The 27812-nt window shown below is 33.9% G+C and overlaps 3 protein-coding genes across 7 annotated transcripts; 1 reads left to right on the top strand and 2 right to left on the bottom strand.

Annotated features, from left to right (window-relative positions):
* Positions 1-131: 131 nt before the first annotated feature.
* On the top strand, positions 132-5412 carry LOC18046470. Its single transcript, XM_006440984.2, has 6 exons — positions 132-425; positions 1370-1876; positions 2022-2165; positions 2875-3115; positions 4000-4500; positions 4746-5412. The coding sequence occupies exons 2-6, from the start codon at positions 1382-1384 to the stop codon at positions 5177-5179; spliced, it is 1815 nt and encodes a 604-aa protein (XP_006441047.1). The 5' UTR covers positions 132-425; positions 1370-1381; the 3' UTR covers positions 5180-5412.
* Positions 5413-6441: 1029 nt separating this feature from the next.
* LOC18046469 (auxin-responsive protein SAUR71) lies at positions 6442-7023 on the bottom strand. Its single transcript, XM_006440982.2, has one exon. It carries the CDS (start codon positions 6955-6957, stop codon positions 6571-6573), a length of 387 nt encoding a protein of 128 aa, XP_006441045.1. The 5' UTR covers positions 6958-7023; the 3' UTR covers positions 6442-6570.
* A 6993-nt stretch (positions 7024-14016) lies between these two features.
* LOC18046468 (ribosome-binding ATPase YchF) lies at positions 14017-25368 on the bottom strand. Of its 5 annotated transcripts, none has more exons than XM_024188387.1 (11): positions 24993-25368; positions 24581-24769; positions 24392-24445; positions 23273-23383; positions 22478-22540; positions 22107-22361; positions 21889-22035; positions 21776-21803; positions 21362-21432; positions 15079-15138; positions 14017-14368 (listed from the first exon to the last, which is right to left on the bottom strand). In XM_024188387.1, exons 1-11 carry the CDS (start codon positions 25218-25220, stop codon positions 14300-14302), a joined length of 1275 nt encoding a protein of 424 aa, XP_024044155.1. In that variant the 5' UTR covers positions 25221-25368; the 3' UTR covers positions 14017-14299. The 5 variants fall into 5 exon arrangements, with proteins under 5 accessions (XP_024044155.1, XP_024044152.1, XP_024044151.1 ...); XM_024188386.1 differs by lacking the exons at positions 14017-14368; positions 15079-15138 and adding exons at positions 19108-19208; positions 19529-20495; XM_024188384.1 differs by lacking the exons at positions 14017-14368; positions 15079-15138 and adding an exon at positions 16026-20495 and having other exon boundaries at positions 22478-22548.
* Positions 25369-27812: the final 2444 nt, after the last annotated feature.

Here is a 27812-nt window from a genome sequence, read left to right as displayed (position 1 = left end):
AGTTTGTCTCCAAATCACATGGTCTACAAGAGTGAAAATTACATTAAAAACATCCAATTGGACCTTGGACGGTACCCAAGTCGGAACCTCACAGTTCTAAAAACGAACTCTCCCACACAGTAGAAATTTCCCACTACACGCATTCTTCTTAAACTATTAGACAACATTAAATTATGCAAAAAATGAGCCACTTTACCATATTACGATGTTATAACTCTTCAACTAGCTTTGGCTGTTCATGGTCTTTGTCCAGCCAAAGCCAATTGCATATAATGCAAACCTGACATTCTCTGCAACTTTACAACAGTCTGTTGCTCCAATTATTGACGTGTTTTTATTACTCTTCTCAAATTGGGCCAATATCGGGGTTCCATTTTCATTTCATTACTCTTCTGCTTTACCAACTTTTTGTCGTCTGATTATCAGTGAGTCTTCTTATTCTTTTTCTTCACTTTTTGTGTTTGATTTGTTGTGTATTTTTTTGGTGCACGAATTGATAGTGTTAGTGCAAATCTACTCAAGCATGTATTTTGCTTTCTGGGTTTGATTCTTCTTGGAGCTTGTTGTTCTGGGTAGTTGTTAATTTGCATTTTTTTTTATATAAATTTTTTTACCGTGCTTCCTGAGTTCTTGTTATCTGTTTATTTACTCGATTGGTTCTTTTGATACTCTGTTTCAATAAATGGAAGCCACTTTGTTTAATCTTGAATATCTTGGAGATAGATTCTCAATTTAACCAAAAAAAAAAAAAAATCATTTACAGATATGTAACTTTACCTTTCAGCATCAGGTGGGAGTAAGTTTCAGCTTCTTTTAAAAAACAAAATTATTTTTTCCCCTTCCTTCAACCTCTTTTAGAGTGAAGTATAAAATTTTGCTTATTTTTGTGTTGTTTGTTAAAGTTTGTTTGTATAGTGTTTTCCTATTAAGTGCCAGACGTAGGTTAAGTTTCTCTGGAGTTAGTTGTTTAACATGTTATCAAAGCATATAGGACTCAAGGTCTTGCTTACTGAAAATCTCTCATTGTTTCTGTTAAATTATGATCTAATAAAATGAACATCCACGTGTGTCTGTCTTCATGTCCAGATCCTTCTCATGACTTTTGTCAACTAAAATTTGGCCTTGTATGTAAAGCAGAAAGCTAGAATCTTTCCAACAGATTTTGACATATAAGTTTGAGGAAGACACTTATGTTCACTTCTTTATCATTTCTCGTTTTCTTCTGTTTTAGCTTTTGGCCTTTTTGCAATCATTCTTGTGCTTTTTGCTTTTGTCTTTCTTGCATTGCTATTGCATTTTCTGAATCCCTTTTTTTTTCATTTTTAATTGTGTAATATTTCCTAATTTGTTTTTTTGGTCTATCTCTTAGGTAGTCTGCTAGATGGATAGGACAAGACTGAATATAAGGGCTCGTTGCTCTGGTTCAACACCATCAGAAGAATCAGCTTTGGACTTTGAAAGAAACTGTTGCAGTCATCCTAATCTGCCTTCTTTAAGTCCACCAACACTTCAACCTTTTGCTTCAGCTGGACAGCACTGCGAGAGCAATGCTGCTTACTTCTCATGGCCAACCTCTAGTCGTCTAAGTGATGCAGCAGAAGAGAGGGCTAATTATTTTGCTAATCTACAGAAAGGGGTGTTACCTGAAACTCTTGGTCAATTGCCTAAAGGGCAGCAAGCAACCACGCTGCTAGAGCTCATGACAATACGAGCATTTCATAGCAAAATCTTGCGATGTTATAGTCTTGGAACAGCAATAGGGTTTCGTATTAAACGTGGTGTGTTAACTGATATACCAGCTATTCTGGTTTTTGTTTCCAGGAAAGTTCACAAGCAATGGCTCAGCCCCATCCAGTGTCTGCCCACAGCCCTAGAGGTCAGGAAAGGATGTCCGTATTGGGAGGCTGGGATTCTTCACCATACCCAGCTTATATCACTTAGATTTTATCCCTTAAAGCTTATATCTTATGTCACTTATATTTTATTTCCAGAAAAGCTTATATCTTGATTTCTTTAATCAGGGACCAGGTGGTGTGTGGTGTGATGTAGATGTGGTAGAGTTCTCGTATTTTGGTGCACCTGAACCAACTCCAAAAGAACAGTTATACACTCAGATTGTTGATGATTTGCGTGGGGGTGATCCATCTATTGGTTCAGGTTCTCAGGTATTCTGAAGTTCCCTTCTAGATTTAAATTCTTGATCATATATCAGTAATGACTGCAGGGTCTCTCTCTGTAAATGATTTCCATTGTTTCCCATGAATTGCAGACATGCAATAACTATTTCAACAAGTCCAGTATGGGCACTGACGCAGCTTTGACCTTAATTCAAGTTTTATGTTCCTCCAACTTTCAGACAAACTTTGACATATGCTTCATTTGTTCTTATTAGGGTTGGGTTTTAAGTACCATTCTCACATGAGAATTTACAGTTGCTTTTGTTCTTTCTGGCATAAAGGTACTAAAAATGGCCAATTTGTTGGTTGGGAGCAAAATTGTGGTAATCAGACAACTACGCAATGAAGTCTATCTTGCAACAAAATTATGAGCCATAAAATTTTCATATAACTAGAGGCATCAGGGCAGACCCTATGGAGGGTTTTCCGTGCCTTCAAACAATGAGCACTGCTTAAAATCACTAATTTTGACTTTTGAGTATTGCTCATTAGAGTTTTTCAAATAATTTCTTGTTCGCATTGGTTAATCAATGGTCTGATCTACCATTATTTGGATGCTTCACTGTTGTTCTTTTTCTTCAATATCCTCTGCATTATTCATCTTTAATTTCTTTAATTTTTCTGATTTAAGTGATACCTATGGTTCTGATTTGGTATGATGATGGTTAATAATACCATACATTTTGCTTGTGCTCAGGTAGCAAGCCAGGAGACATATGGAACCCTAGGCGCTATTGTCAAGAGCCAAACTGGTAGTCGACAAGTTGGTTTTCTCACAAATCGGCATGTTGCCGTTGACTTAGATTACCCAAATCAGAAAATGTTTCATCCTTTGCCTCCAACACTAGGACCTGGGGTATATCTTGGTGCAGTGGAGAGAGCAACTTCTTTCATCACAGACGACCTTTGGTACGGCATTTTTGCTGGAATAAATGCAGGTAAGAGGTTTAAAATGTTTGTGCCAGTAATCTGCAGTTAACTTCTGGAGATAAACTTGAATGCTTCTCTTTATTGAGCTGCAATAGCCAAACTTCAGCTCTCAATTGTTCTATCAATGAAATTTTACTCAAATAAATTGAGAAAACCATAACCGAAAGGGTTTAAAGTAGAGTTTCAAAGACTTCAATAGGATGCATAGAAACACTCATAGAACAAATCTGAAAGAAGTTTTCAGTATACCATTTTCCTTGACTGACTTATCTACTCAATTGAGCCATTTAAATAACCCAGCATCACCATAAATCTCTTCATTTTTAAATAAAAGCATGGGAAGGTTGTATTATGGAATTGAAGATAAACAAGCTGTCCATTAATCCAAGAACAGTCAGAATTTACAATCACAAGAGGAACAGCTCCAAAAATAAAATAAAATAAAAATCTATCTAGCCATATGAGAACAATACTGTTCGAAAGGCCTTGTTTTCTCCATACTTTTTATAATTGCGCAATGGTGGCAATATGCTTGTGAAACAAACAGTGTTTAGTTGCAGTTGGATCAGTCCACATAATAGGATTTCATCTTGTTTCCATTTGGTCATCGGTTAAGTCAGTTTGACCAAGTAGGCACTTCTTCAAATTTTAAAGATGCTTCTCCAAATTTTAAAGATGAAGTGTTTTGCTAGTTTATGTTGGCTTAATGTATTTACAAGCTAGATATCAGAAGCTTCATTGTTATTTATTTATTTATTTATTTGTTTCCCATTTCACTCCCCAACTCCTTTTTATCTTTTATGCTGTTTAGGGTGGTCAAATAATATTGGCCACTTTTACAGTTTTACACTGACGTTTTCATAATACTTGCTGTGATTTGCTGCCTCCACAGAGACATTTGTGAGAGCAGATGGGGCCTTCATCCCTTTTGCTGATGATTTTGATATGTCCACTGTTACTACATCTGTGAAAGGCCTCGGAGAGATTGGTGATGTCAAGATTGTAGACTTGCAGTCTCCAATAAGTAGCCTCATTGGTAAGCAAGTAGTAAAGGTTGGAAGAAGTTCTGGCCTTACAACAGGAACTGTGTTGGCCTATGCCCTTGAGTACAATGATGAGAAAGGCATATGCTTCTTAACTGATTTTCTTGTTGTCGGTGAGAACCAACAGACTTTTGACCTTGAAGGTGACAGTGGAAGCCTTATTTTAATGAAGGGTGAGAATGGTGAGAAACCACGTCCAATAGGGATCATTTGGGGTGGGACTGCTAACCGTGGCCGACTTAAATTAAAAATTGGGCAGCCTCCAGAGAATTGGACTAGTGGGGTTGATCTTGGACGCCTACTCAACCTCCTTGAACTTGATCTCATCACAACTGATGAAGGGCTTAAAGGTTTGTGCTTCTAAAATGTCCCTTTGCGCATGTGTCCTTTCTGCGTGTGTGGGTGGGTTGAATTTAATTCTCATTTGAGGAAAAGAAACTGATTCAACATGATAAGCACGGGTTAAGATGTAGAGACATAGTAGTCTTACCATAAGTCTAGAAGATTCAAAGATGAATGCGCATGAATTGACTGGTGAACTGAGATATTAGGAAGATTCTGATACATCATGTTTGTGTATTTTTGTTATTATCAGTGGCAGTGCAAGAACAAAGGGCAGCGTCAGCGACAGCAATCGGCTCCACTGTTGGGGATTCCTCACCTCCTGATGGAATGCACTTGAAGGACAAAGCTGAAGACAAATTTGAGCCTCTGGGTCTTCAGATACAACATATCCCAGTGGAAGTCGAACATCACAGCCCAGAAACCAATCCATCGCTAATGGAAACCGAGTTTCATCTGGAAGACGGTGTCAAGGCTGGTCCCAGTGTTGAGCTTCAGTTTATTCCAAGCTTCACCGGACATTCACCGTTACATCAAAACAATCCATCAGATAAGGCCAGCTCAGAGAATCTGGCTTCACTATGGAATGGGTGTGATGAAGATATTTGTTTCTCCTTGCAATTGGGTGACAACGAAGCCAAGAGGAGGCGTTCGGATGCTTCAACCAGCAAGGAAGAATCGAAGTAACTTATATCTGCGATCCGAGCTGGGTGGCTGACTTGTTTTGCATCAGGAAGGTGTTATGTTGAGAGTAGGTAACTGCGGGCTGCGGCTACAATATCTGGGTGTTGACTTTGTAATTTTGTTTGTCGTTTTGCTTAGTTATAGTTACTGTATGCAGTGAGCATTTTCTTTTCGTCTCTTCGGCTGTTAAGCTATATGCTGGATGTTTGAATGCTCAAAAGAAACATTGCCTCTTATCTTTGACAATGACTTGCCGGTTCTATGCAATGCTGTTGCAGAAATGTTAAACCCAAAATCTTAAACTAATGGTTGCCCAGCAGTTCTCAAAACTTTTAATTTATGTTTTCAAAATTAAGTGAAAGCACTCAAAATCTGGTCAATATGTCTTGGATTTTCAGTATTTCTTTTAATAATCGTTATTCATTAAACTTTAAGCTAATTTGGCCTTGGGCGTAGCTTAGTTGTTTGAAAGGACTTTGTGCTCGTGGTCATCTGAGTTCGATTAGAAACAGGGGATGGGGATTAGTGTGAAGAAGAATATCATCAAGATCGGCACCAGTTTTTGAAAAACATTTTTGTTTCCTTTGTTTTGTAAAACAACAAAAATCAGTACACATATATTAAACTATACCCATGAGATGCGAGGATCCAAAGCAAGTTTAGCCGCACTTGGGCACAAGAGATGATAATAAAACTAAGAAACAAAATAATAATTTAATTGTTGAAATAAATTTTAAATGTCTAATGTGATGCATTGCTTCATAAAATTATTTTCAACAGTTTGTCAACCCAATTTGGTAAACCATGACCGTAGTCTACAAAGATACATAAATGAATCACCTATTTTATTTGGTAAAATAACTAACTATCATTATACAAGAGATCTGAGGTTTAATTTGATAAAATCAAGAAATAAAGCATAATTATTATTACAATGAGATTAGGAGGATCAAGTACCTCTGCTCATCTTGTGACTCACAAACTCTAATATCCACCAATTTTAAAGATAATAAATAAATTGGATCAGAAAGAAAACAATTCCATTATTGTTGACAGTCATGAGTCATGATTAATCAAAATTTGAATGCTTTACATGAAAACAAATTATAAGACTCGGGGGAACATTTTATTGTCAAGGATGATCATTAATTGATGAATTAATTAAACAACCCAAATCACATAAAATAGGCACTTGATCATAAGAAGCCAATGAGTTAAAAAGAAAAATTATATATATTATATTCAACAATAATAAGAATGCGCAATGGAAGAACTAAACCATTACATGAAAAATAATAACCTTACTAGCACATATGAATGATCTAGTTCTTGAACAAGATCAAACGGCCGGCGATTCACGTGACATGAAGATTAATCCCTCATGATCATCATCATCATAAGGCATAAAGATCAGCAAGTTCCTCCAATGAATCCAAAATGAGATTTGGATCTGCATTTTCAAGCATCCACAAGAGATGATCAAAGAGAACAACTTCACACTTAACCAAAATAAACTCTCCTCCATGCTTTTGTTTTGATTTTTCAATAAGAGCATTCAATAGAGGGTGGTTCAAGTACTTGGAATTGATAACATAACGTTTTCTTCTGCTACCAACAAAAATTGTTGCATAATTTTCATCCCCAGCATGCTTCATAATTTGCTGATCACCCCATATTTCATCCCTTGTTGATTTGGACCTGAGGCTGCTATATGAAGATGATCGTCCTAGTTGCCTTGACAAGCTCTTGCATTTTCTCAATAACAAATTGATCTTCTTCATTGTAAAATTTTCTTGGGAAAGTTATAATTTTGAAGTAGAAATGAGACTAGAGAGAGATGGGAGACTTGATTTACACTCAGGATTGAGAAGAATGGTACTTACTACTTAAGGGTTAGGAAGGGTGGGTGCAAAGTCTCTGTTTTCCGGTGCTAGAAAGTGTGGGGTCTAATTTTAGTAGCATCCAAACATTTTTATCAAACGGATGACATAAACAATGTCACAATTTTATTTATGGGTTCATGGTATTGGGGCACAAAATGACATATAAAGTTCCGGTCATAAGTCAGCACTCATTCAAGTGTGTGTGTGTGTGTATATATATATATATAGCCTACTTGCCCATTGTTTAAACTTCATACCAATTTGAGCAGTGAGGGAGCCACAAATTTTAGTTAGATTGAATTTATAATTCGGATTAAAGTGAGCTGAAAACTACTGTAATATTTTTTTCTAAAAGAAAAAGACGGATCGTAGCTATGTAATTGTTGATGAGTCGCAAAATGAATCATTTAGTTTACTTTAGGTTATGGTATCCCTTAAAGAGCTATATAGGTTTTCTATAGGAAAAATTAGGTCGGTATTTGCATGGCATGACAAATATGCCTTTCGGTTTGTCTCATGGCATGATTAAAGTAACAATTTTTTGTTTTTTCTTCATGAAGATGATGATTTTCTTTCCTTTTTCAAAAAGAGAATATTATACATGATGATTCAAATGAGGATACCCATCATATGTAGCACAAATCAAAGATTTTTTTTTTTTTCCGATCTAAAATTGTTGTAAAGAGAAATTGATTCCCATTTGTTTTTCATTAGAAACGGTCAAGGTCAACCCATCAAAACTGTCCCTTCAGAGATAATGTTAGAACTTTAAATACTATTGCAAAGCCAAAATCATGAACTTAAAAAATCATAAAATCAATTTAGGTATTATAGTTAAAAGAGTAATATCATGTGAAGGTTCAAAGGCGTTCAATTATTCAGATATAGATGACTAGAGAAGAAGCAGAAAATTATATCTATTTAATTAGTAAGCTCAATCTCGATTCGTTATCCGTAAAAGATACTTTTATTAGTATTTGTGTTTAGAGAATTTTTAGATTTGGATTCTAAATTTCTCTTGACTTTTTGATAATTTAGTTTAAAAAATCCTTTTTTGATCATTTTGGCTTCTATTTATAGACGAGAAATGTGAAATTGACAGGAGATTTCCTTTTAGATCTCAATCTCCGCCATCCATTTTATTTGTTTGATTTTATACCATTAGATCCAATAATTATTTTCGTCTATATCTGAATTTTCAGCACGTAATTTACTTAGTAATCATGTAATGCGTACTATTAATATTTTTGGGTTTGATCGTTAATTATATTCACGATTTTTGGATAGATTATTGTGTGATTATTGATCTCTAATTTGTTATCAATATAAGCCATATATGTATTTATCGTTAATCTGGGATCAATATAATATATTTCCATTATACAAGTTAATAATATTAATCAGACACATGGTGTGGTGTAAGAGGTTATATTTTTTAGCACTCATATTATGGTAATACTATACAATGTATGCACCAGAATTAAACTGCTTGTCCCACAGGAATGGTCCGATTGGAGGCCTGAGTTTTCTTGTCCTCTCTTTTATGGTTAAGTGACAAAATGTATGCACGTGGACATTCACATGGCCCTTATGAGCCAATCAAAGTCTAGAAACATTGCTCAAAAGCAATGTTCGTGCATGAATTTATATAAATAAAAAGAATATATGGTGCCTGCATGGCCAAATTCATTAACTTTTTGATATTATTGGACTCAATCTGAATTTAATTTCAAGTAGTATTCCGATGGGCACGTTGGTGGCATATGCTATTTTCTATGGATATTTTGGAAGCATTTGGAGGGATAGGGTCTTTTGTTTATTTATTCATTCAATATTATTGTATATCATCAAAATAGCATGGTCAATAAAAAAGATTGAAGAAAAAGATACATATAGACCATTAACCTATTTAGACCATATCCTAATCATAGAGATATTAATTTATATTTAAAAAAAAAAAGAAAATAGTTAGTTAAAAAAAATTACTTGAAACCATTTGACCACGCCATTAGAGCATATTAATATTAATTAGTTTTAGATATATGGTGGTTTTTCTCCACCAAAATCTAGATTTACAATGATTGTGACAATTTTTTATAGCTTGTATGTACAATGATGTGATATCTGTTAGATTTGGAATCTCAAAATCTTAAAAATGCTAATTTTCAAGCCTTAAAAGTCTATTTTAATATGGCTATTGTTGTAACGGTCGATGAAGCCAACCAAATTAGTGGAGGATGATATAAAATAATGTAAAGAAGATAACTAATTTTAAGCTCTAATTTATTGTACGCACTCAATTTATTGATAGAGGTATCCTCAATTTATAAGAAAAAAAAAAGGGGGACCACAGAATGGTATCGTCATCAAGCCCTTGGGCTGTCAACAGATAATTCTTGTATTAAACTAATTATAGTATCAAAAATGAATTCTAGCTAAATTTAGTAAAGGCGTGAAGACAAGTTGAGCCTCACCAAGTTTGTTAAACTGTTCACGATCTCATCATCCCAAGAGTTCCTGTTGTTGTTCTCTATCTATCCAAGGCAATCAAAAACATCAAATTTGCTAAATTTCTGCCACTTGCACAAATTTGGTGAAAAAGATATAGTTGTAATAGAAAAGTTGAGAGCTCATTTTGAGCTAGCTCTTAGATGCTTCAAAATCTTCAATTCAATGCTTCGTTGCTTCATCACCAATTCACCATCACGTTGTTATACATGAAAGTAGTTATTCTTGAAGGCAAAAGAGAACAATTTTTTTTTTAAGTTATAAAAGTGAAAATTGTTAAGAACCAAATGAGATCATACAACTACAATTTTTTTTCTTTACATCTTACTCAACTTCCAAAATAAAATTTCAGCATCAAAATATTAAAAGATTGAAGTATCATGATAATTAAGGTTTGAGGAATTTTATTCGGATTTTATGGTCGCCCTTAACAAAATATAATAGTAAAATTAGGGGTGGCATTTGGTTTAGTTTGGGTTAACCTATAAAATCTGAATTGGTTGAAAACTACGACCTGATCGATGTATATATATATTATTTTCCAATTTTGGATTTTAAAGTGCAGAAAGTCTGAGATTTTAAAACTAAATTTCATAAAGCTATTAAACCCCACGATTTTAAAGTTTTTTCATATTTTTCCGAACTTTAAAATCTCAAATTAGAAAACTTATATACGTATAAATCTCTCCCTTACTAGCTCACCTTACGCCTCAGTCCAGGGTTTTTAATTAAATACCCTTTAATAGTTTCAAAATTATCTAAATACCCCCTCTCTTTTTGTTTTTCATGGATACCCTAACTAGAGGTGGCAAAATGGGTAATCGTGTCGTGTCAAATTTAAGCTGACCCAAACCCGACCCATTTAATAATCGTGTCAAAATATTGAAACTCAAACCCGACACGGAAAATAAACGGGTTACCCAATAACCCGTTTAATATTTACATAAAATATTGCACTCCCAATTGACGCAAATTGCATTCCATCATGTGTGTGTATATATATATATATATATGTAAATAATATAATATATTAATATTATAAAAAATATATATATGTACCAAAATATTACACATTTTGACCATTAAAGTTCTAAATGTATATCTATCAAAAACAAAAGTTATAAATCTACATAAAATTTTACAAAATAGACTGTCACAGTCCATATATATGCTTATCCTTCACAAAAAATGGAGAATCATCTTTACTATGCGAGTTCTGATAATTAGCACCTGCAAATTAATTTAAAATTAAAAAAATATAAATATATTTTAATGCAAATATAAATTAAACAAAAAAAAGAGAAATTAGTAAATAATTACACCTGTCAGTTATCAATTATCATAACATCAGCTTCGGATGGAACACAATTAATTGTTGTGCTCGAGTATATCAGTGGTTAGCTCATCCATATAAACCATTGCATTTACTGAAGTGAATAAACAAAAGAAGACATGCAACAAGCCAGCAACACTATAAGCCAAAGAAAGTAAGAAACAAAAAAAATTCAACATTCAAAATTGTAAATAACCATAAGATCGAAGTTCGAAGGTATATGGATTGTGGCATTGGCAATTGTTTTGTCTTAATTTTTAATTGGCAACAATCTAGATTTTTTGGGCTGAAATTATTTTTTAAGTTAGTGGCTAGAAACTTTTATCAATTGGCATGCAATATGTTAAAAATATTAAAGCTTATTTCTTTATATTATTTCTTTATGTTATTTTATTTATTTTAATTATAAATGTAATTTTATTTTTTTAAATGTAAAAAATGTCATATTTTAATGGGTCGTGTTATAGGGTTCGGGTTGACACGACCCGTTTACCCGTTTAATAATCGTGTCATTGATCGGGTAAATGGGTTAAAAATTTCGACCCTAACCCGACCCGGAAAAAAGTCGTGTTGACCCGGACCCGACTCATTTAATAATCGTGTCAAATTTGACGACCCAAACCCATTTATTTGTATCGGGTTCATGTCGGGTAATCGGGTCGTGTCAAATTTTGCCAGCTCTAACCCTAACATATGTGAGTAAAGTCTGAAATGCCCTTAATGAATCCATCAAATTCACTCAACTTCATTGTCTTCATATTTCTTTCACCCAAATCTTTTCTTGCTGCCGAAATTCTCTCAAAATCTCCTAGAATCTCTCAAAATCTCTCATAACTTCTTACACAAATACAATTATGTGTTCATTTCTTTAACACCCAATCTTTCTTTAACTGATATGAGGTGCATTGTTTATTAAACAACCCAATAAGGTATATTAATATTGTTGGGTTTTAAGTTTTTTAATTTTTAGGAAAATTTAAAAATTTTCCTCACATTAATGTCTTATTTTCACCATTTTTTCTTATATGTAGAAATATATGCAATGTAGGTTGTTTAATTATTTTTTTAAGCAATATAACTTATTTATGCTGAAAATGTTCCACGCCGTGTATTCCTTTTAATACCGTGTACCTCATGTAATTAGTCATGTAGGTCGTGTAAGTAATATAGTCGTGTAAGTAATATAGTCATGTAAGTTATGTAGGTCATGTAAGTAATATAGTTATGTAGGTCATGTAAGTCATGCAAGTAATGTAGTCGTGTAGTTACTTATATATGAAATTTGATATCATCAGCTATGGTTTTGGTACGTGTGCCTATTCTCTTCAATGGTGAATGGATTTAGCATAATGACAAATATAAGTTCAAAGGTTCTAAGACTAAAGGGATAATGATACCACGATCGACAACATAAACCGAATTGGTGGAGAAGATAGCTCAAGTTATTGATATAGATACTTCAGAATTCGAAATCACAATGAAGTTCAAGCTTAAGACATCTAATCATATGCCACCAGTTACAATTTAAACAAATGATGTGGAATTTTTCTTAGAGGAAGTAGTTAGTGGAATGGAGTTTAGAAACCCGCTCTGCATTACTTTTGAATGTAGATCAATTTCAGCAGTTCTGGTGGATAGACAACCTTCACCTCGTCCTTCATGGGAAGAGAGTTATGCTTTCTCTAGCCATGTGCCTCCATCATTTCTTATTCTCAGTTCAAACAATTTTACTGTTGCAGATGAATCACCAATTGAGTGTTTGCCTACTATGCAACTGACTGACGAATAAGAAGCAGTTAATGAATTTGTGACTGGAGTTGATTGTTTGGATGAGCCACCATTAACTGTTGATTCAGCATTAGGAGATAATACTCCAACTACTATAAGTTCAAGAATCTCAAACAATGCACATGTGCCCAAAATAAATTTACTTGCTAGCAGCAGTAATTTTCTGCATAGCAACAAATATAAAATTTTGGATTGAACTATTCTAACCTGAATCTAACCCTAACCGAAATTTGAACTCAAATTATCAACCCGATCCAATCCAAATTATGAGCCCGAACTGAACTGAACTGAATTGAATTGAAATTGGTTTGGTTTGGTTCAATTTTGCATTTTCAACTCGATTAAATTCAATTCTCCAACATGATTGAATTGTAACCCAAATTAAAATCCGAACAACCCAAACCAAAACCTAATTTCCCCACCCCTAGTAAATATGTTTATGCAGCCCAATAATAGTACCCCTATAATTTAGATACTATTAAATGGTTATAGAATCCATAAAGTCCAACCATCTAACAGTGCATAGATTGTGGGATTTACTAACTTTAGGGTATCTTAGTCACAGATATGATTCTGATCATTTCAATTATCCAAATTTCGCTTCTTTGCACATGAGTTGATTTGCCATTGGTGTTGCGAAAGGATTTTCACATGTCAAAACCACTTGTCTCTTAATAAGAATAGTCGTCATAAAATTTGTCAAAGTTGTTTTCGGCCTTGCAACTCAAAAAGTTTTGAAGCTGTTGCCGATTTGCCCTAGAAACCGATACTTCATCAAGAAGCGACACAGATTAAATCTTTAACCATGAAAACGATTGATGCATGGATGAATAAATCTAAGCTAAATTCTTTTTTATTTTATTTTAGGGATAATGAAGAGGATGAAAATGAAGCTAGTTCCCAACTTAGCTATTAAGTGAAAACAGCTGTGATTTTTCCAGTTGCTTAGAAGCAAAATCATCATCTATCACATCAATGATATTTAAAGAAGGGCCACAAAAATGACAAAGACAGTTGATCTTAAATTTGTACTTCTGGAAAGAACTTTTGCTTCTTGTCCTCATATTCACTATATTTCCAATAACTTATAATTACTTCAGCAATTTCAGGGTTCTTACATCTTACAATTTACAAACAATTCTATCAACATTTACCTGCTTTTGTCAAAAGCTTATACACTGGTTACATGCATGCAACAACCTTCTTATGAATTAAAATTTTTCACGTAAGATGAGAGAATGGATACTAATAATAGCTAAAGATGCCTCAGTAGGAGGGTCAAAGATCTAGCTAATTGCTTTTTGCTTTTCATTATAACTAACATACCCATTTTATTTTTTTCTTTCCTCTCGCCTTCAAAATGTTTTCTTGTGTAATTATACAACCGATAAATTCACAAATCATAAGAGCTGTTCATTTCATAAGCAAAATCTGCAATTCTTTTCAAAAGAAGAAATGAAAGAATACTTCACCATGTGATATTGATAATCAGCTTTTCCATCCCATCACCTCAGGCCATGGAATTTCCAACAATCATTCTACCTAGTGCTCCATGTTTGACAGCTTGATTGGGTAATGAACAAGATATTAAATTCTGATTGATTGAGACTGCTAAACATTAAAACGAAATAGCATCACATCTCCTTCTTGTACAATGTAATCTTTACCCTCGGATCTCAACTGTAAAAAAAAAAACAAAATTAGCTTGTGTTAGGCAATCTTGTAGGATGCAGAAATAGGTTCTACATCTGCATGACATGTGTACATAGAGAGTGAGTGTGTGAAGGTAGATGCGTGTTGAGAGAGAGAGGGAGAGAGAGAGTCTGGATTGCAGAGATAAGGTAATCCTTCCCCATCGATGAATAAATCACATTTCTGGTGATTGGCTGATGCAATCCCAGTTTAATGGCATTTATAATTACAATTAAAAGTAAGATAAATACTAGCAGCTGTTAAACTGCTGAATCACATTTCTTCAAAATAAAGACTGGGTAAAAACATGAAGGAAGACAGCATTACAAGGACAGGAGTCATCTGACACGTCTAGTAAAGCATTGATACATTCCTATCTTCCAGTAAAATATGTCTAAATATCAATCCATCTGAATACACATATTGCCCCAGCCAAGAATACTGGTTACATTACTAAAATCTATTTCAATATTATAGCTTCTGACAATCAAGAAGTTTCAAATGTGAATCATAGAGTATCCAAGGAGTATCAATAGCCTTCAATATGAAATGAATCGGATACAGATCCTTCTTGAGAGATAATCAAGATGTCTATGTATTTGATTTTCCACAAGTGAGAAGAAATATCGCAACATGTATGAGTTCCAGTGAAAATATTTATAAGATGCTAAATGCTCATGATAATGCAACCAACTCACAAGTCCTTTTTCTCTTGCTGCTGCAAGAGAACCAGCAGCAACAAAATCATCATAAGCCACCTGTTAAACCAAAATAACATGTTATTCCAGCAAATAGATATTAACAAACATTGAAAAAACTGCCACTGATTCCAGAATTCAGTTCTAGTACAATATGTTAATCAGAATGTATGTGTTGTGCATTGGTCGTTATAATACAAACTAAAAGAGTTATGGCCATTTAAAGCACATCCTGAGATTTTCATAGCCAAAACACCTTATATTTACATTAAAACGCTCTAAAAACGTGCTAGCCTTCCACAATTTCTTTTTTATCATCTGCTGTTTAGAAATGCAAAGCACTGCTGCTTGTAACATTTCATGGCCAAAACACACAACCTTCTTTTTACCCCTTAAGGGATGGATGGGGTATTATCTCAATTTTCAATAAATCTCTACCAGAGAGGTCAAAAATCTCTAGCAAATTCAGTTATATTCCGCAAATTATTTGGTTAGCTCAATATGAGAAATGTTGGTAATACTTCCTAATGGAATGGATTAAGGTAGCGTTTACTTTTCGGATTAGAGTGTGAATCCTGAGGAGTAGAAATCCTGGGATTGGGAGTGTGGAGTGGGAGTGGGAGTAGAATGTTTACTTAAACTGGAATGAGAGTGTGGATTACCAATCAGAATCCTAATTATGTGTTTACTTTGTCTTAGATTGGGAGTAAATTGTCCCAAATTACAGTTTTATCCTTATAAAGAGCTTATAGCCTATAATTAGAAAATGAATAAGAAAATATATTTGTATAATAACCTATCTATTTTATTTTTAATTTTAATTATATAAAATAATAATAATTATTATTATTTTTAATGATGTAAATTTAAATTTTTTATTAATTTTTGAGAAAATTATTGAAGAAATATGTATCTCATTTTCTTATTTTTTACAATAGGATTACATAATACATATATAGATTCTAAACTACATAACGTGCAAGAGTAGGAAAGTAAACAACTAACTGCAGACCAAGAAAGTAGGAAACAAACTCTATCAAAAAACTGAAATTCTATCCCTATCTTTTTTCTTTTCTATCCCTATCTTTTTTCCTTAAAAATAGGATAGAAAACATGTGACTTTTCCACACTCCCCCTCAAGCTGGTTCGAAGATATCAATCATTCCCAGCTTGCTAGTTAGTGACTCAAAGCTTGATTTATGAAGTCCTTTAGTAAGAATATCGGCTAGCTGCTTTGTTGTTGGAACAAAGGTCATGCATATCAAACCACTTTCTATTTTCTCCTTGATAAAATGACGATCCACTTCAACATGTTTAGTTCTGTCATGATGAACAGGGTTATGAGCAATGTTTATTGCTGCCTTGTTGTCACAATACAACTTCATAGGAACATCAATAATAATCTTCAATTCTTCAAGTAGCTTCTTTAACCACAAAAGTTCACAAATACCATGTGCTACTGCTCTAAATTCAGCTTCAGCACTGCTTCTTGCAACCACTGATTGCTTCTTACTCCTCCAAGTTACCAAGTTTCCTCCCACAAATGTGCAATACCCTGAAGTTGACCTTCTATCAATAACAGATCCAGCCCAATCTGCATCAGTATATACTTCAACTTGCAGATTGTTATTTTTCTTGAATAGCAGACCTTTTCCTGGAGTTTTTTTCAGGTACTTGAGAACCTTGTAAACAGCTTCCAAGTGCTCTTTACATGGAGAGTGCATAAATTGACTAATAACACTTACTGCAAAGGCTATGTCTGGCCTAGTATGAGACAAGTATATCAACTTACCAACCAACCTTTGGTAACTTTCTCTATCCACTGATTTTCCTTCAATTGCATATCCCAATTTGTGATAAGGATCAATAGGAGTGTCTCCAGGTTTGCATCCCAACATGCCAGTTTCCTTGAGCAAGTCTAAAGTATATTTCCTTTGAGAAACAAAAATGCCTTTACTGGATCTTGCAATTTCCATGCCCAAAAAGTATCTTAAGGGTCCAAGATCCTTCATCTCAAATTCTCTAGCAAGAACCTTCTTGAGATTTTCCATTTCTATTACATTGCTTCCAGTCAAGATGATATCGTCTACATATACAATGACGATCACAACACTACCATCAGTGAAGTGTTTAAAAAACATTGTATGATCTGCTTGACTCTGTAAATATCCAAAGCTACGAACAGATTTCGTAAATCTGTCAAACCAAGCTCGAGGAGATTGTTTTAAGCCGTAAAGTGATCTCTTCAACTTGCACACTTTTTCAATACCATATTCATTCTCAAAACCTGGTGGTAGATCCATATATACCTCCTCTTCAAGCTCTCCATTAAGGAACGCATTCTTAACATCTAACTGTTGTAGTTGCCATCCTAAGCTTGCTGCAAGAGACAACAAAACCCGAATGGAATTCATCTTTGCCACGGGAGCAAATGTTTCTTGGTAGTCAATGCCGTATGTTTGTGTAAAACCTTTCGCGACGAGCCTAGCTTTGTACCGCTCAAGTGACCCATCTGCTCTGTATTTAACTGTAAAAATCCACTTGCAACCCACTGGTTTTTTTTCTTCTGGTAACTTGACTAGTTCCCAAGTTTTGTTTTTTTCTAGAGCTCCCATCTCTGCATACACAGCATCTCTCCATTCTGGAATAGAAAGAGCATCTTGTACAGATTTTGGAATTGCTATAACAGACAGGTTAGCTGTAAAAGCTCTAAAAAATGGAGATAATCTATGATATGACACATACTTAGAAATTGGATGAAGAGTACAAGACCTAGTTCCTTTCCGTTGTGCAATTGGAACATCTAGATCATTTGTAGTTTCTAAAACAGATTCTGAAATAGGATTAGAATGAACGTTACCTGCAAGTTCCAAGTTGCCTGTGTTTGGATCCGAGTCTTGGCAGTGAGGAGAGGAATGATGATTTGACCTTTTCGAATTCCGTCGTGTGTAGACTTGAAGCTCTGGTTCTGGAACTCTCTCTAATGATTTTTCATTATTCACAATTGATGGCATTGTAGAAGGAACAGGAGGTACACAAGACATAATAGGCATTGGAAGAGATAATTCCCAAAAATGATCTTCCTGAGTATGATCTTCCCCCTGAAGAGAAGTTTTGGGAAAGAAAGACCTATTTTCAAAAAATGTAACATCCATTGTGACGAAGAATTTGTTAGACAATGGATCATAACATTTGTAGCCTTTTTGAGTAGGAGAATAGCCAAGAAATACACATTTTAAAGCCCTAGGATCAAGTTTGCTCCTGTTCTGTTTATGAACGTGAACAAAAGCAATGCACCCAAAAATCTTTGGTGGTAAAGATGTGAAAACCTTAGCATAGGGATAGACTTTTGTGAAAACATTTAATGGAGACTGAAAATTAAAGATTCGGGTAGGCATACGATTTATCAAGTATGATGCTGTGAGAATGGCTTCACCCCAAAACTGTTTTGGCACTCTATTTGTGAACATAAGAGAGCGTGCAACTTCTAATAGGTGTCGATTTTTCCGTTCAGCAACACCATTTTGCTGAGGAGTATCTACACAAGAGGATTGGTGCACAATGCCATTTTCCATGAAATAATGACCAAGGGCAGTAGCAAAATATTCTCTCCCATTATCAGTTCTAAAGACTTGGATTTTTGCTTGAAATTGTGTTTGAATCATGGTATGAAAGGTTTTAAAAACTGTTGCAGTTTCTGATTTTTCTTTAAGCAAGTACACCCAACAAACACGAGTGTGGTCATCAATAAAAGTTATGAACCATTTAGCCCCCGAAATGTTTGTAACACGTGAGGGTCCCCAAATATCACTGTGTATAAGAGAAAAAGGTGCAGATTTTTTATACGGCTGTGAAGGAAAAGATGCACGATGATGTTTGGACAATACACAAATTTCACACTGAAACAAAGAAGGATTTTTATTCTTGAACAGTAAAGGAAACAAATGTTGTAAATAAGAAAAACTAGGATGACCTAATCGGAGATGCCACAACATTATTTCATCTTCAATAGAGAAAGTTACTTCATTATTTGCTGCCTGAGCTTCTCCACACAAACTAACATCCTCCTCGAAGTAGTACAAACCATCTACCTCTCTAGCACTGCCAATCTTCTTCCCCGAACACAGGTCCTGAAATTCACAATAGGAAGGAGAGAATTTAGCAATGCAATGAAGATCCTTGGTAATTTTGCTAACAGATAAAAGATTACAAGACAAATTAGGAACATGAAGAACAGATGTTAACACCAAATTTGTGGAGATAGGAATAGATCCTTTTCCTGCTACGGAAGATAGTGAACCATCAGCAATTTTAATTTTTTGACTACCAGAACATGGAATATATGAAGAAAATAATTTAGAATGGCTGGTCATATGATCGGTTGCTCCTGAATCGATGATCCATGGATCTTGTTTCTCATAAACAACTCCTAGAGCAGTGAAATTATTACCTTTTTGGGCTAAAGAACTAAAGGATGAAGGATTTGGGAGAGATTGTGACTGATTTAGAAACCTGTACAGTTGCTCTAACTGCTCTTTAGTGAAGAGTTGAGATTCGGTTTCTCCAGTATTGGTTGTCGGCTGATTCTCCCCAACAACTTGGAAACCACGACTATGTTTACCAGAGAATTTATTGTTTTTCAGATTTGGAGGTTTTCCATGAAGCTTCCAACATGCATCTCTGGTATGTCTTGGCTTATGGCAATAATCACACCAAACTCTATCCTTCTCATCACTCTTCTTCAGGTTTTTGGTTCCACCAACCAGTGGAGCTTCTGGTGTAACAGAGATCAAGGCTGAGTTCTCTGCTGAAGAACCTCCCATCATCACATTCTTTCTACTTTCCTCTCTTCTTACATAAGAAAACACTTCCCTGGTAGAAGGAAGAGGTTCCTTGCCAAGTACTCGCCCACGGACTTCATCAAGGTCTGAACTCAAACCTGCTAAGAATTCAAATACACGCTCTTTTTCTAACATCTTCTTGTATTTAGCACTATCAACAGCACATTCCCACTCGCCATCATAGTACTGATCTAACTCTTGCCATAAGCCCTTCAAAATATTGTAGTATTTAGTCACTCCTTGACTACCTTGTTTGGTTTCTCGAATTCTGGTTTTTAGATCATAAATCTGGGCAGAATTTCCCAAATCAGAATAGGTCTCAGTGACAGCATCCCACAAATCTTTTGCTGTTGGCAGAAACAAGTAAGTTTGACCTATTTCTTGTTCCATTGAATTCACTAACCATGACATGATCATTGAGTTGTCAGCATCCCAAGTTTGAAACTTTGGGTCGTCTTCAGCTGGTTCTTTAATTGAACCAGTAAGGTAACCAATCTTCCCTTTACCTCTGATAAACATCTTCACAGATTGGGACCACTGAAGAAAATTTTGACCATTCAATTTATGGGTTGTGATCTGAAGTGATGGACTATCATTAGAAACATAACTTGATGGTTGTAGATGCCGTTGCAACTGCTCTGAAGATAACTCAGAAGTTTCTTGCTCGCTATTCTTTGACATTGGTATTCAAATAGAATTGAAAACTAAACCCAAGAATCAAAGAGCGGCTCTGATACCATGAGAAAATTATTGAAGAAATATGTATCTCATTTTCTTATTTTTTACAATAGGATTACATAATACATATATAGATTCTAAACTACATAACGTGCAAGAGTAGGAAAGTAAACAACTAACTGCAGACCAAGAAAGTAGGAAACAAACTCTATCAAAAAACTGAAATTCTATCCCTATCTTTTTTCTTTTCTATCCCTATCTTTTTTCCTTAAAAATAGGATAGAAAACATGTGACTTTTCCACAATTTTATTTTAATTATTTACAACTAAAAATTATTGATAATGTTCATATGTTATTTTTTAGATTAGTTCAGGGCATTTTTGGAAATCAAAGGAGTGGGAGTGACACACCCACCTCCCTCTGGGAGTGGGAATCCCACTCCTTACTCCAAAAGTAGGTGGGACCCACGGAGTAGAATTCCCACTCTCACCCTTGAATAAGCATGTAAACAACAGAGTGAAAGGACTCCACATTTCCCACTTCTACTCCAATAGGTAAACACACCCTAAATAAACTACTCAATGAGCAGCATAAAGTTTAAAACTCAAAATGCCATTAAATTACAAAGTTTACCCTATGCATCAACCGGACATGTAATCATGTATACACTCCAGCCATGTCTTGCTCAAAAATGAAAATAAGATCTAGGATGGCATCAGAAAAGCAGATCAAAATTTCTGTCTAGGAAGGCTAAAATGCTTACAGTCTCAGCTCGAATGAAACCTTTCTCAAAGTCAGAATGAATAACTCCAGCAGCCTGAGGTGCTGTCATACCTGAATTAGCGCAAAGTAAAATTTCAGACCACAATTAACTAAATTAAGCAGCACTAATACAGTTCTTCTCCATAGTGGAACCAGACCAAGTCTCCCAAGAGAAGGAAGAAAGAAGTCAAACTAAGAATAATGTTTGTCTCTTTTGTTCTTCAACAAACAAATTCTTAGTTAACTAGTTGTTCAATTCATATCCTGCAACTAAACTATGAGTCTGACAATGATGTTGTTTCAAGCTTGAAGCAACTCAAGAAGCCATAAGAGACATCTACATCATTGCTAAGAAAAAGAGAAAAGGAGAATGGTGATTGGATTATGTATCAACATCCAGCAGAACCAAGCTAACCTGCACGTATAGTCCAGGCTTTTGTTTCCTGCAAAAAACATAAAAGCACTCTTTTTAAAAAGACTAATTAATATAGTGTTAAAGAAATTTGAGTCCAATATTATGTAGCTCACCTTTTCGCCAGAAGTGAAGTATGTACGTAACCCCAAAAGGCTATACGTTGACCTGATAAGGTTCCCTAGGCCACTCTCACTGACACCAAGAGAAGTCAAATATTCTACTCTTTCTTCGGATGGAAGTTCAGTTAGTTCTGCCTCGACCTGCAATAACAAGTTTTTAGTTTCCTTTGCCAGTATAGCCATTAACCAACTTAGAACCGGTAGCACTCAACCTGTGCAGAAATTGTCACTATCCCAGATTGCAAGTCAGATGCAAGATTCATCACTTCATTGACATGGGGATTACTTCCAGGATCAGCTAGATCAGACTCTGCAACATTTGCAACATATATTATGGGTTTCATAGTAAGTAAGCAAAGCTGCTTTATAGAATCCCTTTCAAAATCATTTAAAGTGACAGATCTCGCTGGTTTGCCATCCATAAGTGCTTGCTGAATTTTTTCCAACGCAGCCTTTTCTGCATCCTCCTAAAATAAAGAATGCTGCAGCAATAAATTAAATATACCCAACTCTAGTCCAGTCCTAAAGGCTAGCTAGCCATTTTAAGAGTAAAAAAAATAATAGTAGTAAAATCAACACTAACCTTAAGTTTAGATTGTGAATCTTTTGCCTTCCCTTTTTTGAGCTTCTCCATTCTTTTCTCAATCTGCATTTCTTGTAAGAGATACAATTTAGCTTAATCAGCCACAGATAGGAAGCAAGATGTAATAACCGTTATCAATAATGAATTTGGAGTAAATGAATTCAGAGATTAAAAAATGATTACAAACTGGCACCTTTACCGTACAATATCAATGAAGGTTTCTTGCCAAGAAAAGCATCAGAATTTAAACCTTCGAAAAAAACTAAAAGTATCTGCTTAAACTGAATACATGCTAGAGAACTATCAAATGGGTCTGAATTATCCACAAAATATGAGTTCATGACTAGAATCTCTGTTCTTAAAAATAAAAAAAGAGCATAGAATTATAAAAAATGTCAGCATAATCCATAAATTATGAGTTCCAATATCGATGCAATTCCCTTCTAGTATGTTTCCTTTTCAGGGATTATAAAGGAGCTGTAACTTGGTACTAAGGCAACCTAAAGGCAAAGCAAACTACAATACAAATATATGTGCTTGCAAAATGTTAACAAGCACACAAGGGATACAACAATGAGAAAGCCACTGAATCAATAGAAGAATGCTTAAATCTGCCCTCCCAAAACAAGTAAATCTAACTACAAATTTTTATTAAGCTCTCTTCTCAGTATAAAACCCTCGGAGTAGTCCAGATAAAACCAAAATGTACAAGAGAAAGTAACCGGATGATCTGAACAGGAACCCAAAGCTTTCGTAAAAACAACAGCTGAGTACAATAAGTTCCACATAGGATACCTGATCCAAATCTGAGAAAACAAGCTCTAAGTTGATAACATCAACATCAGACTTGGGATCAACTTTTCCATTCACATGAACAATGTCGTTGTCTTCAAAACATCGCACAACCTGAAAGAAAGAACAACAGACCTGTAATAACATATACTATGAAAGAATAGCTTAAATTTTCCTAACAAACTTAAGAAGAATTTATCAGGCATGATTTTCTCTGAAGAGATTAAATATTCATAAGTGATTGGTTATCTGATTGAATTTGAAACGAATGATTGAATGCAAATAAGAAATAGAGAAGAAAAAGCCATAGTTCATGAATTAAAATTCATTAGCCATGTAGTGATGATTCACTTTTTGTACACCTTATAATCTATGCAATGAATGCTTCTCATGCTGAAGAAACCTAACCGAAGTCTATTTTATTCTTTTCTTCTTCCAATTTGCCTTTTCTCCAAAAAGTTCAAACATTTGAAACTAGCTCGATTTTTTGTCGTTTTAGGTGAGAAATCCTTTCTGGATTATTAAAGGAAGATCAAGTCTAAATATTGTCACGGTTAAAAATTTTGCTCAATCTCAATTATTCTGCATAAAAACCCTTTGAAAGAGGAGAAAGATCTGTCTAAAGATTTTAAAAAATGATTTGCATTAAAGATAGGAGTCTCAAAATAAATCAATTTTGGCTAAAAGGGCTCTGAGGGAGGCTGCAACGATTTAATCGATTCAATCAACATAAATCAAGTATATGCAAACCACAAGTTTGCTGCAGAAGTGAAGACTAGGATGAAGGACAGAGATAAAATTTCTAAATCCAGAAAGAGGACCGATAAAGCAATCTCTTATGACCATTGGAAGATGAACAGGGCTGCTGCGGCAATACATATTTAGAAACATGCCATAGAAACATGCCATTAGAACAAGTAAATCAATGCCACCAATTTTGATCAAAATAAGGGGGTTTAACAATGCTTCCTTGTATTCCTAATGAACTCCCCCATTGAATTAGAGGATCACCAATATCAAGTAAAATAACAAGTGCTAGACTCAAAGAAATTACAGTTGTTTAGGGATGCAAAGTCGAAAACAACCATACAACGACATAAATATGAATGAGGACAGACAAACCTGAAGAATGGAGTCCACCTCACGAATATGTGATAAAAACTTATTGCCCAACCCCTGCACCAACAAAGTAGCGAATGGAAATTGTGTCAACACATAAAGACCTAATCTCCAAGAATAAGAAAAGAATCACTTGCACCAAAAAGGTAAACTGAAAGAATTCATAAAAGACCTAACAGAATGTCACCTCACCTCGCCTTGACTTGCACCCTTCACAAGTCCGGCAATGTCAACAAACTCTACGGAAGCTGGAACAGCCTTTTGGGATTTGCTGAGACCAGAAAGTACATGGAGTCGCGGATCTGGAACAGCAACAATCCCTACATTTGGCTCTATTGTGCAAAATGGAAAATTAGCAGCTTGAGCCTTTCCGTTCTCCACCTACAGACATTAATATTTAACACACTCACACATCATCAATACTCGATAACAGCGACGAGAAAATTAGGGAAAATCGATCCAAAAGTAACAATTTGATAACAATTTATGTATTTAATTAATAGCGGTTAATTGAAATTATGACAGATTATAAATAAATTAAATTTTAAAAAAAAATTAAACTGAGAATTAAAAAAGAAGAAGGGTAGTACGTTAATGTACTTACGACGGCGTTAAAGAGAGTGGATTTGCCGACGTTAGGAAGGCCGACGATGCCTGCTCTCAAGCTCATGCTTATCTTGGAAGCGGAGGAAAATCTCCTTCTAGAACTAGTAGTAGTAATCCCCAAAACGCCGATTAAGTTTGCGTTTCGAGTGAAAAGAGACGACTCCATTGGCTTTGGAAGCAGTGTTAAGGCGGGAATCAGATAATTGCATGCCGCTGTTCTAACCATTTTTTTTTTTCTCTCGCTTTGTCTATCGAATGAATGAAAATAATGTCCACTGGTTAGTGTTGGGGATGCAACGGCCGGGATGTCAATATCGGTGCCCGTACTCGTTACGAGAGGATATTCTGGATAAAAATTAGAGAAAATAGTCCCCTTCTTCTTCTTCTTCTTCTTCTAATATTTCCTTTTATTTCTTACCATTCGAATATACTTAATAAAAAGAAAAATACCTTAGCTATTTTGCTTCGTATGAACGTACACTTCATGTATGGTAGACAAATCCTTTAGATAAATATTAGTTATAATTTGGTGGTTGTTAAATTCAATTTTTGTCAATATATTATTAAATATTTAAATTGAAAATAAAAGTCTCTACCTTAGCGTTTTTTTGTTCGTTCTTAATCCTTTTTAACTAATTTTAACTTTATTTTATAATCATTTGTTTCTTATTGGAATAAGAATTGACATAGTTTAGTAAATATTTAGTCCATTAAATTATTAAAATCTCCGGGTAAGTATTTAGAACAATGTCATCTTAAATAATCGTTCTGATTACTGCGAAGTACTAATATTTTTTACTTCAATATTTATTTGATTTATCTATTAATTTTAATTTTTAAAACATTAAAAGTAAATAAATATTCAACAGTCAAATGAGTTTAGTGAGCTACATTAATGCTATATATTGAATTCGCCCGATCAATGAGTATAAAAAATTATACTCATATCTGATTTTTTTATAAAATAAAAATAAAATTAGATTAAGGTAGTATTTATTTTTTTGTCTAAAATCTAAATGGATCTGAATTTTTTTAAAGTCTTAATGGGTCTGAATATAAAAATCTGAATGACATGTTTGTTTTACTTTTTTTAATATCTGAATATAAGTAGCATATTGTTTGTTTTTACAATAAAAAATATCTTAAATTTGGTTGTTTGACATTTATGTCCTTGTAAATTAAAACAAAAAAGAGGATTAAATTTTATAGTTCAGGACATAAGTTATTTTATAGAGATATTTTTAGAATATAATATTTAGTTGTCATTCAGACATTTTTCCATTCAAATAAAAATCACAAAATTTTACTTTTTCTATTCAGATGTAAATATCTAAAAATCAGACATAAGTGCTAAAAAACAAACAAACAAAGTTTAGAAAAGATCTTAAATTAATAAAATTTCATACTTCATATATTTAACAAACAACCTCTAAATGTCCAATTATTGTGAGCCCTTACAAAGGAAAATTGTTTACAATTCCTTGTTAGTACGGAAAAATAGGTGAATAAATTTTTTTTTGAAAGCCAAATGTGACACATGATAAATTATTCATTGTACAGCGTCATGGCCTTTGACGTTACATTTGACCTCACAAATCATTTTGAGACATGCAATCTCTCCCTACACAATTATTTTTCGCCTTTGAATGCGATTAGTGATACGTGGTATTTAAAAGATTCTAGGGCTAAGACTTCCTCACTAATAAGTTTTCTTAACCAGCCTTTAAATAAAGAGTAATAATATAGTCACAAATTTTTATACAAATTTATCTTATACAAATTGATGTGTCATAATAAAATTAGTTGAATTAATTATCTCTCGGCTCATATAATTTATTTTTATTATTTTATATTTTCATTCAACTAATAAATTAATATCACATTAATTTATACAAGATAAATTTATATAAAAATTTATAACTCTATCATCACTCTTAAATAAAACACATGTTATGAACATTCCAAAACTGCTAACGTCACTCAACTCCAAAAATCCAAATTTAAGCCGCTTCCCCCTCTTCACAGACAACGCAAAACTTTGTTTTTTTTTAAAAGAAAAGAAAAGACGCCTCCCCCTTTCCTATACCTCAAAAAAGTATAGCAATGAGGAAATTAATTAAACAAAAAAAAAAAAAAAACTGGCACGTAAAGATTTTGAAAAAGGAAAAATCAGAGGATCAGTCAAGTTTGGATTTCGTTTCGATTTTTTGTTAATTTTTTAAAATTATTTTTTTCTATTTTTTAATTGATAAATGGAGAGAGAGAGAGAGATGTTATTAATTTTATCTGTAATTTTATCATTACTTGCTTAATAATTTTCCAAATCTAGCATTACTTGATCTACAATTTTATCAAACATGAAAACGTTTAATTTTTTACAGAATTAATTCAAAAATTAAATGTAATATATAAATATATAAAAACATTAATTTTTAATTAATTCTGAAATTTTTTCAAAATTAATAAAAAATTATCAGAATTTCCTTACTTTTTTTCATATTTTTATTCAATATATGGATAATAAAATCAATAGTCACTGAAACAGCTAAAATAATGTTAAGTTTATTCAATTGAGATATTTAATCTGTATTAAAACTAATATGACATCTTATATTTTGCCAATTGATAGAGTTACATTATTCATTAGAATTTAGTGCCATAAACATACACGACTCATGTGTTTGGTTACTCACCCTCCTAGCTTCGCTCTACAGTGTAAATTATAAAATCTTAGAGTTAAAGGTTAAGGGTTTTAGTATGGTCCACTCATTTTTTGGCACGTTAGCATCTCGTAGTAGCTGATTAGTTAATTAGGATA

Source organism: Citrus clementina, unplaced genomic scaffold, assembly GCF_000493195.1.
Source record: "Citrus clementina cultivar Clemenules unplaced genomic scaffold, Citrus_clementina_v1.0 scaffold_3, whole genome shotgun sequence".
Classification (NCBI taxonomy): Eukaryota; Viridiplantae; Streptophyta; class Magnoliopsida; order Sapindales; family Rutaceae; genus Citrus; species Citrus x clementina.
Note: the sequence above shows the minus strand (reverse complement) of the source record. Positions and strands in the feature narration are given on the sequence as shown.